General features: G+C 50.2%; 1 protein-coding gene across 1 annotated transcript; it reads left to right on the top strand.

Annotated features, from left to right (window-relative positions):
- Positions 1-1,451: 1,451 nt before the first annotated feature.
- FAM168A (family with sequence similarity 168, member A) lies at positions 1,452-8,902 on the top strand. Its single transcript, XM_010293039.1, has 5 exons — positions 1,452-1,491; positions 3,342-3,484; positions 5,919-6,093; positions 7,686-7,816; positions 8,810-8,902. The coding sequence occupies exons 1-4, from the start codon at positions 1,452-1,454 to the stop codon at positions 7,796-7,798; spliced, it is 471 nt and encodes a 156-aa protein (XP_010291341.1). The 3' UTR covers positions 7,799-7,816; positions 8,810-8,902.
- The last annotated feature ends 1,948 nt before the right edge of the window (positions 8,903-10,850 follow it).

Raw genomic sequence — 10,850 nt, 5'->3', positions numbered from 1 at the left:
ATACTAAAGAGTACTGGTCCCAGTACAGACCATGAGGGACACCGCTCGTTACTGGTTTCCACTTGGATGTTGAGCCGTCGACTGTAACTCTGGGTGTGGCCATCCAGCCAATTCCGTAGCCATCTAAGGAGTCATGCTTGTGGCGAACCCTTCATGTGGAAACAAGAGAAGGTGGTGATACAAAATTCATCATAGACCTTTTTTTCCCCCCACCAGCCTTCATGCTTTTATAGAAAAATTCATCTGTGCAATTCAGGGCACTTCTGTGTTGCAGGATCATAAGGTTGAGATTTCTAGAGTGGCACGAGGGATTTAATCAGCAATTTTAATAGAAGCTGGAGCTTAAAGGCTCGCTATTGCTTTTGAAATCCCAGCCTGTTTTTGAACCGCGAAGCGGCAGAAGCATGGGCCATGCCTACCTCCTAATCCTAATAAGGTGTTAGATAGTCATAATTAGGTTTCAAAATTAGCTGTCAGACATGCTTTTCTGAGAGGAGCCTCCATCATCTTCTGTCATTAAAACTTGGTTATGTGTCATTTTTACCCACAAATTGTTCTATTTTTTTCCCAATTTATAAACGCGGAAGATTACATCTGGCTGGACTGTTATGTTTAATACCTTTTTTAATACTGTAGCTAAATTGCCCATGATGCAACAATTGAGAAATCACAGCAAGCATTAGCATTCAAGGTGGTGAAACCACACAGCCTTGAGTTGGTCCACATCTCCAGATGCCCATCAGAAATGAAGCATGATGCCGAGAACCGGCAGCCTCCAAGGTCTTTGTTTGAAGAAAATGAGCTCAAAATAGAAAAAAATCTGTAAGATTGAAAAACAGGAGGTTGGTTGGTCTGCAGGTGACGTTCTTGGGTTCCTGGAGGCCCTCATGATGGAGGAGTCTCCAGTTCTGCTGCTACAGTGAATACGGCCGTTTCGAACCTGTATTTCCTCCCACTGCTTCTATCTTTCATTTAAAGATAGTTGTCCTCCTGCTAATGCGAGTCAGAAGAAGGGTCACAGCTATTCTGCTGTTTAATTAGCACATTTTTTTCCAATCTGCAGTAATCAGGAGGCGGTGAGATGCTGTTTGGGAGTTCCTAGAAAGCTCCTTTTTATCTTCATGCTGTTTCAGTGCTGGGTGGATAATATGGGATATTAGTGGACTTGAAATCTTAGCCTTCATTAATTGCTGCCCTGAACACTGGTTGAGTAAATTAGTTCATTTGAGGGTTTAGACATCTTATCTCTCCATCCTACACAGTCTTCAGGGCCCGTTTGCTCTAAGGATGATTTCTCCCAGCCCTCCTGCAAGAGCTCGTTACTGTTTCTCATCAGCCATCCCAGCCCATGTGCTTTTCCTTGCTCGTGTGAGCAGATTTTTTACCATTTCCTTTTTTTTAACCATTCATCGAGCTGTGACCAACACCTTGATGCCTTCACAGCACACTTGATGCAGTCCAGGGTGTCCCATGGCAGCAGCTCAGCTTTTAGTCTACCCTAAAAAAACAACCCTTAAAGCACAACAAGTATTCTTGAGGATTTTTTCCCCAATTTAGCACTTAAATAATGTTTCAGGGGCAACTTCATGGAGCCTTCCTTGGAAATGCCTCTAAAGGTTGGGAATTCATGTGCCGCATATTGTAGGTGCATGGACACCCCATCCTTGGGGCAGGTTGCACCACCTTTAGATGCTACACTTCCCATGGGGTCTTATGGAACTTCACTGCCAGGTGAAAAGAATTGGATTATGCAGTGTTATCATGGACCTGCTTAAAGCCACCCCTTTCTTTTTGGTGGAGGGTATGGGGGTCATCCCCATATTCATCACAAGCCAACAGGTAGGAAGGTACCTTGAAAGGAAGCAGAAGAAGAGTGGAGATCTTCACGGGATGTCCTCACTCCTCACTCCAGGGAAAGCCTTTAACAAAAAAAAAGACAAATATGATCAGACTTGCATTAGAGGATCTTGAGCTGGTACTGCTGGGTCTTCCTGGAAGGAAAACAGACTTTTATAAGCACCAGAACATAATGCAAATATCAGCAAAACCCCAAAGGGACACCCACAGCCAGCAGGTCGGCTGATATCACGTTATCCTTTAGGTTAGGTTTTGTTAGGTTAGGTTTATTTTTCTGGGATTATTTATTTTTTTATTTTTCCCATGTTTTGGAAAGAATCCTTCATTTTAGTTTGTCCCCCGTATACTCAGCATCTCCTAAATGCTGCAAGATAAGTTAAAGTTTCTTTAGACCTTTGATAAAGTGTAAATCTGGGACTTGGATGCTCCAGCTAAACAGCCTGATGGGATGACGGGGAAGACTGGGGAATGCTGAAGTCCAATTTCTTTTCCTTGCATCCTACCAGAAGACAAAAGTTGCTACAATCTGCCGTATTGGGATCACAAAGCTGAAAATACGGCAAGGGACGTTTCCCTGGCTGCCCAAGCGCTGCCCTCCCAAGCCCCCGCCACTCCGCACGCCTCGCCAGCAGCCTGCCCTGCCTGCTTACCGAGCAGAGAAAATGGCTTTTCTTAATGGCAGTAAAGCAGATCTGCTGCTTTTGCGGCTAATGCAAACAGCCTGTGACAGGTATGCAGGTGCTTGAGCATCGTGTGGGGTTGCCTCTCCCAGCAAGGTGAGCTGGTGCTCACAACCCTCCTTTGCAGGAGAGGAGGCTGCTCAGCCCTACCCACCCTGATGAAATACTTGGAGACATGCATCATTTTCACCTCTTAATACGGAGGTTTGGACCATCGGTGGTGCTGCCTTTCTGGTCATTGCTTGGGGACGTAGGCAGGGAACAGCAGTACTGTGCCATGCAGTTAGATCCTCCAGCAATTAAATTCTGGTTTTACCCATCACACCCCAAGCAAAAAAGGTGAAAGGACAAAAATCTGGGGATTTCCTGGAAGGAAAAGCATTATTCTCATCAGGTAGATGTGTAGAGATGGGTGAGTAGGTGTGGGGATACTGCTGTCTTGGGTGATTGAAGTGCTGGTTGAGTCCCATCAAGTCATGCCTTGACCATTGGGAATACTCATCGGCTCTTTGGCCTGGTGTAGGCAGCGTGGGAAGAGCCACTGCCAGGCTGGGTGGAGGATGCAGCCCTGGCTGCTGTGATTGATTAGGCAGGGGCTGGATGCTGGACTCAGAGGTCTTGGCTTGGCGGGTTTTATGGGACGTCAGTAGATGCTGGTGCATCTCAGTACATCCCCATGCTGAGTGAGGCCCAGCGAGCAGACGGTTCATCACGAACGGTGGCTTGGGTTGCTCATGTGCTGTGTGGACCGACCCTGCGTCTATAAATCCTTATCCTAACTTGGACTACTCTTGTCTCTGCCAGGGTACACTGCGGGGACTCCCTACAAGGTCCCACCGACCCAGAGTAACAACGCACCTCCTCCCTACTCGCCGTCTCCAAATCCGTACCAAACCGCTATGTACCCCATCAGAAGTGCCTATCCACAGCAGAACCTGTACACCCAGGTAGGTGCCTCGCCAGCCGCCGCAGCAGCTCACCACCTCACTCAGCGACGTGCAGATGCAGCCCAAGGTTCCCGTAGGGCTTCATCCTTGGCTGTCAGGGCTGAGCATCCATGTCCTGGTGGGTTGGAGGTGCTTGTGGTGGGGCTTGGTGGGTCTCCAGGATGCTGGAGTCTCTCTCTTGCTTCCTCCATTGGAACCTGTGGATGAGATGTGGTCTTGTGTGGTTATCGATGTGCAGCGGAGTCAACATAACGGCATCCCTGTGGCTCAGCCAGGATGAGAATCAGGTCCCTTCTCCCAAAATCACACACCTGACTTCTGGGGCTTGCTGGCTTCAGGATGGTCCTTGCACCCACCTCTCCCCACCCTCCCCAGCTCTCAACACTGCTCTTCCCCAGGGCCACAGATGCGTCTGGGTCACCACAGGTCCACTTGTTGGTGGCCGTTGGCATCTCACTTGACTTGCATTGCCCTCCTGCCATCTCTCATGGAAAAGCCCCTGTGTCACCTTCACCAGCACAAGCTACTTCAGGCATGACCCAGATTTGTGTCCTCGTGGAGGAGCTACTCCCTGAGCACCTGGATGGGTTTCCAGTACCATCTTCTCTGCTCCTGCATTGCCACCGCCTCCAGCTATGTGCTGGGGCCAAGATCCTCCACAAGGTTGCAATACACGGTAGATGTCCTCTGAAAATTACCTTGATGCCCCTTCACACTGAAGATCATGAGGTCCTCAGAGAGATCTGGCCCTATGGCTCCCCTAGCATTCCTCCTCCTCTTTAATGTCAACCAACTTCTCCAGCAGCTACAACCTCATGGAGTGGTTTCTACAAGCCTTGCTGAGACCGGAGCGTCTCCTCTTGCGGATTTTGTCTGCTGTCACCTCTCCTTCCATTAACTGAGTGTTGCATAAACTGCTGGGGACCAGACCCATCCCTGCATGCTCGTTCCTCTCTGATCCTGGCCTCAGCAGGAGGTTGGCATCTGCTAGCAGTGCCCACCAGCAAGCCTGAGATGGAGCAGAGCTTGCAGATGTCATTTCCTCATCTCTGCTTCCCAGGGACCGGCAAATAAGAGTTTTGACAGCCTGTAAGAGAACAACAGCGAGAAGTAGATGATTTGGTAGATCCTTTCAGCATGCTGTGCTTGCAGCACTCACTGCCTGGGGTGTTCCTTCTCTGCAGCTGGTTCCTCAGGCACCTTTTCTTCATGAGCATAATTTATCTTGGCACGTCCTTCTCGTTCCCCAAGGAAATGCCTTGCAGCATCTGCAATTTGTCCTATCAACCTTTGTAGCTCCTGAAAGAAAGAAGTGATTTCATAGTTCACCTGCATCTCCTTCTCCTCTTAATCCATGCCTTCAGTGGTTCTCTAATGACTTTCATGAGCGCACAATAAGATCTCCCTTTGTTGGTTTAAACCCTGTAATCTTTCCGACTGCCCCTGGTTTGTGGGTACCGGCGGTGTCCCTGCCTGTTCCAGGGATGGCAGTTCTCTCCCTTGCACGGCTCACCTTTCAGGCCCTCCTTTATTTTGGACATGGACCTTTTTCTGTTCCTTTCTTTTATTCCCACCCGTCCTTTCCCCCTTGTTTCAAAACCCTGCGGGGCTCGGCAGCCTGGATTTTGGAGCCCTTCTGTTTCCCATCAGAAACCCGAGAAGACAACACGCTTCCCACTCCAGAGCAAGCACCTTGGGATCAGCCGAGAGCCATGGCTTCTCCTCTTCTTCCATCTCTTGTTCATTTCCTATGCCAACAGCCAAAGTCCTTTGGGTCCAGGCCCCATTTCATCCCACCAAACGGATGCAGCACCGTTTGTCCCTGACAAGCTGACTCTCTGCCTCATGATGCTGATCCCCCTCCCAGTCCCGTTGCCTTCATCCATCCCGGGGACCATCCCACATGTCCACAGGTTCAGCTTCATCCTTGCTTGTCCAGGTCTCCAAGCACAGCAGCTTGCTCATGTGAAGTAGAAGGAGCTTGCTCATGTGAAGGTCCCTCATGAGAAGGACCAGCCCTTTGGCAGGGCTTGAACGATGTCCCATGGGTGGCTCTTGGTACCAGCAGCTACGCATGACGCCTTGCTTCTGCAACACGGCCAGAGGAGCTGAGGGCTTGAAGTCTCAAAGTGAAGGACTGTCACAGCAGAGCTGCTCTGGGCTTGTGATATGGGCTGTGTTTGGGAACCCACCAGGCACGGGGGGTGGGTGTGGGGCTGTGCTGCCCCAGCCGGCAGGACCGGCCCCGAGAGCATCACTGCTCACTCCATAGCAGGATCTACGGTCGCAGCTGATGTAAGTCCTTGCTGACACCCGCTGCACGCAGAGCTGGTGAGCGCCTCTAAATCAAATAATGGGCTTCAAGTGGTTGCTTTGGCTTGTGCTTTCAGTCGAACGGCAAAGACAATGGTGGGTTTTTTCCCTTCTCAAACAGGGAGCGTATTATACCCAGCCAGTGTACGCGGCACAGCCTCACGTTATCCATCACACCACCGTGGTTCAGCCCAACAGCATCCCATCGGCCATCTATCCGGCCCCGGTCGCTGCGCCCAGGACCAACGGTGTGGCCATGGGGATGGTCGCTGGGACCACCATGGCAATGTCAGCAGGTAAGAAGGCAAATCATTCCGTGTTCTGAGCCGTCGTTTCATCTCTCGGGTGCGACGTATCCAACCAACCTGTGCAGGAGGCTCGTCCTGGACGAAAAACTCTCTGGGCATCCGACGTGCTGGCCGCAGCCTTGCAGGGTGTACCTGGCAAGAGGCTGCAGAAGCACCTTGCACACAGCTAATTGCAGCTTCATCTGCTAATTTTGCTTGCTGGTTACCGCTCCTTTGCAGGTGAAAATCAATTAATTTGCTCCTGATACTGGTCTAACTCAGTTTTTAGGATAGCAGAGAAGACCTTTCATTAGGTTCACTCTAGAGGGATGCACTCTTGCATCCTTAAATAGATTATTCTTTCCTCTGTCTGTTCCATAAGTAGAGGAATAACCAGGTTTGTCCGTCCTGTTGCATTTCTATCCTCAAGTTCTTTTTTTAGGATACTTATGGTCTTGCTTTTGTTTGACGAAATAAACATTAACCTTGGTTTCTGTATCCCAAATCCTCTGCAATTTACGTGCAGGATTGCTTCAATCCTGGTAAACTGCCATTAATTGATAGCACATGGAGGAAGGATACGGGCTGGTTTTATTTTTTCCAAAGCCTGTATTTCTCTCATTGACAATTCTTAGGATTGTGTATTGAATTATGCCAAGAAATGCATCATTCATCCTTTCGCATCTGCATTAGCTGTGAAATAGGACTTTGTTGTGGGATGCAATCCCTGCTACAAGCAGAGGTATTGCAGCCTGGGTATGACGAGAACCACCCTGTGAGAGATTTGCTGTTGCTTGTACTGAGAAGTGGATAGATGTAACTAATGCACGTGGATTGTCTTGAGACTTCATGAGTAGCATTTGTAGAGAGATACCAGAAACTGTGAAGTTGTTTTGAGCACCCAGTTACTCCCGGAACAGAGTGGTTTGGGGCTGTATTCTCCCTCCCCGTGTCTGCGGAAGGCATGGTGCAAATTCTCACCTAAAATCCCAGCTGCAGACTAAAAGGAAAGGGGCTGCACCGGGCGGTCCCTCTGCTTCACGCCTGGGAGAGGATCACTACTTCCTGGCTTTAAATGAAGCAAAAACGCTCCACTGCCCTTGGGAGATGATTGGCAAAGTTCATCTTAATTTTCCCTGGAAGGTCTGGGGTTTTTCTCATCTCCTTCCGTAACTCTTATCCCTTCCAGTTTGGTCCTTAGATGTTTCAGATCACTGCAGTGATCTGCTGTTGCAGTTAAGCCCAGTGCCTTCAGCAGGTGGAAGGTATCAGCAGGTCGGTGGCTCGCTCTGCTGCTGGTCTTTAGGGACAAGGAAAATGGGAAAAAGATGAATTAAGGGCCGAAAGTAGCATGGAAAATACACTGGAGCTTCAGGTGGCTTTATTCCCTTCATAGCGTTGGCCGATACCAAACGCATGAGTCGAACACCTTCGATTTAGGTCTCACGGGCAGAATAGTATTTGGGAGAACTGAAGAAGAAAAAAAAGGCAGCTGACGCCGTGCCCGCCCCTCAGATGAGGGTCTGCAGCACCCTGCCCTGGGGTACCGCTCCCCCGCCGGAGCTCTCCTCCTTGCTAAGCACTTCTCCCTGCCGTTGCAGGAACCTTGTTGACCACTCCACAACACACCGCCATCGGAGCACATCCAGTTTCTGTGCCAACGTACAGGGCTCAAGGAACCCCCACCTACAGCTACGTACCTCCACACTGGTAAACCCGCTGGCCAATTCATGTAAGTGCTGCCTTCACGAGTCTTGCTCTGCCCGTGTCGATTAATTAGCCACCGAGCACTGCCGTCGCTTCTCTCCTTCCGACAAAGCTGCTGAATCCCTTTGCCCGGGCGATGCTTTGTCTCCGGAAGAGCCACTTCGCACTGCTCCGCGGCAGCGATGGCTGCACGGCGCGCTGTCACGGGGCTACGGAGGGTGTTAGCACAGCACGGCGTACCTTGACCTTACTTCTTGCTGCTCGCTGCATGCAAAGATTTAGCGTTGACCTCAGTGGCATCGAGCTGCTCCGAGTGCAGCCGGGCGCTGTGAGGGTTGAAATTTTCATGCTTTAAGGTTTTGGATGCACCACACTCTTTCACAGAGTTACCGAAGGGTTTGGTTGGAAGGGACCTTTCAAGGCCATCTAGTCCAACCCCCTGCCATGAGCAAGGACATCTTCAACTCAAGCAGGTTGCTCAGAGCCCCGTCCAGCCTGACCTGGGATGTTTCCAGGGATGGGGCATCCACCACCTCTCTGGGCAACCTGGGCCAGTGGTTCACCACCCTCAGTGTCAAAAATTTCTTCCTTAGATCTAGTCGGAATCAGCCCTTTTTGAGTATAAAACCATTACCCCTTGTCCTATCACTATGGTCTCTGACAAAGAGTCCCTCCCCATCTTTCATATCACTTGCATATGGGATTTTTCCCCTGCTAAAACGTTGTGGGAGATCATCCTGTTCTTTAGCACCGGGGCTGCACGCGGCTGCCTGCACCCTGCCTGTTCTTTAGCACCGCGGCTGCGCGCAACCGGCCGCAGGTTCCTCTGAAGCTGCGGATCCCAGAGATCCCAGCTGCTCGTCTCGACGCAGCCGATGGGAGCACACGGTGCCGCGCAGAGGCCTCGCCCAGCCCGGGGGGTTATCTGCCACCTCGCCTTGCTGCGTACGTTACTCCTGTCTAATCCTGCACCGCTTGCTTCTCACTCCTTCTTTTTAATACGTTTGCTTTCTTCCAGATCCGGAGTCAAACATTGTATGCAACTACACAAGTCTTACATCGGTGCTGTGGCCGCTGTACTGCAGCACTTCGTCTGTTTGCAAGAACAAAAGAAAAAAAGAAAAAAAAAAAGTGCAAGGGTCACTTTATGCATTCTTTAGTGGTTTTTGTAAAAGCTGCTTTTTCTAATCTTCTGCCTCTTTTTTTTTTTCCTCTCCCCCTTCCTCCTCCCCAATCCACATAAATTGTGTAACACACATAACTGACACTGAGCAATAGTAAAGTTCTCTCTTTGGTCCTACCATTTGAAAGCTCAGAATATTCACTTTTCCAGCGTTGCCCAGCTGAGTGGTGCAAAGATCCCCCACTTCTTGTTCGTTTGGGTTCTTTTTTGTTATTTTTCTGTTGTCGTTGTTGTTGACGAGAGCCTAGGTTTTCTTTGGCTAGTAGGAGTGGTTGATGTTCAGGGTACTACGTGAAAAGCACAGCGCTGGTAGGCAGGCTTATTCCGATTTGGTTTGGGTATTTTTAGTTGAATAATATAAATTATTTAATCTTCCATAACATATTACAAGAAAATTGGTGTCTTCCAGATAGCTGTCGTGATAGATTTTAAATGCATTATCTGCAGTGAAATTCTGAACTCATCCCTTCTTTTGTAAGAGTAAGAGAATATAAATATTACTAGCGACGTAACACACTTGTCTTAGGAAGTAGGAGGACTGGTCACCATCGGGTCTTTGGTCTGCTGTTTCCAACTGGGCAAACAGATCTTGCGTGACAGGAAGAGAGCAGTGGAGAGACGTGTGCCCTGGGAGCGTCTTGCACCTCTTGGGAAAATGAGATGCTCCCCATCGACCGTACCCCGGGGCTGCGTGAGGGAGAAGTTCCTTCCTTGCATGGCTACCGTTTGTGGGCAGAGATGTGCTGAGCAGCTGGTGAAGGAAGCAAGGAGATGTCCAAGGGTTGGTCTGAGGAGCTTCTCCCAGTCCAAGGGTTGGTCTAAAGAGCCTCTCAATGTCCAGGGGTTCGTCTGAAGAACTTCTCCAGTGTCTGGTGGTGTGGGGAACGAGGGGGGCTGGTTGGTGAAGAGCCTTCGAGGCAGGGCAAGGGGGAAGACGGATGGCTTCACCTTGTACGCGTGCTGTTGGCGGGGCTGAGACCAAACTGCGACGCCTCCGTGGCAGCCGAGGTGCCCCCGCATTCTTTGGGTTACAGCTGGGCTCGGAGACTTCCAGGAGAAATGTTCATCCAAGCACAAATCCCGGCACCATAGAGAAGGGCTGGAGGGGGGATGATGTCCGGCTGCTCGGTTTGGCGAGCAGGGAGAAGTGGGGGGAAGGGGAAGCGATAGCAATAAACGTCGCCTTCCTCACGGGAAGGCACCTGAGAAAAGGCAAGGAAGGTGGTCCACAGTTGACGTGGACAAGGCTGGGAGACAACAGGCACGCGGAAGCTGTGGGCATCGGGGTAATTTCTGGGGGTTTTGGCTCACCCAAGGGTGCAAGGACGTGAAGCTGACTGCGGCAAGTGACATTCCACCTCGGGGTGTCCAAGTAGAGCAATAAGTTGTCTCGAGGGCAGCAAAGAGAGAGTTCATGTTTGCAGACAATGCTTGCGGCCAGTTTATTTTTAAATCCTTATCACTAAACCCAGCATAGAAACAAGGTTCTTCTTTTTTTTTTTTCCCTAAGAGAAAAACATCACTGGGTTTTGATTTTTCCCTCAAGCATGCCGAGAGAGTTACATTCACCCGGCGGCGTGTTTGCAACTGTCACTGTTGCTCTTGGGCTCCGAGGTTGTCGCAGTGGACCAAATCCAGAGCCTTTAAAGAGGTCAGGTTAGGAGATGTGGATGGGAATCCCTCCCGGCACTGCTTGGCAGTGCCTCCAGATGGAGGTGAGCGTGGTGGAGACCAGCACTGGAGGGTCACCTTGACTGGGGCATGGTGGTGTAGAGGTCAGACTGGAGGGTCTTTCAGAAAAGCAAGGTGACGAGTTGTTGGCACCTGGGTGAGACTTCCTTTCTTTTGGTGGTGTCTTCCAGCTTGGCTCTGCTAC

The sequence above is a fragment of the Phaethon lepturus genome, unplaced genomic scaffold (genome assembly GCF_000687285.1).
Source record: "Phaethon lepturus isolate BGI_N335 unplaced genomic scaffold, ASM68728v1 scaffold28050, whole genome shotgun sequence".
Lineage (NCBI taxonomy): Eukaryota > Metazoa > Chordata > Aves > Phaethontiformes > Phaethontidae > Phaethon > Phaethon lepturus.
The sequence above is the reverse complement of the archived record's forward strand: the minus strand, read 5'-3'. Positions and strand labels throughout refer to the sequence as shown.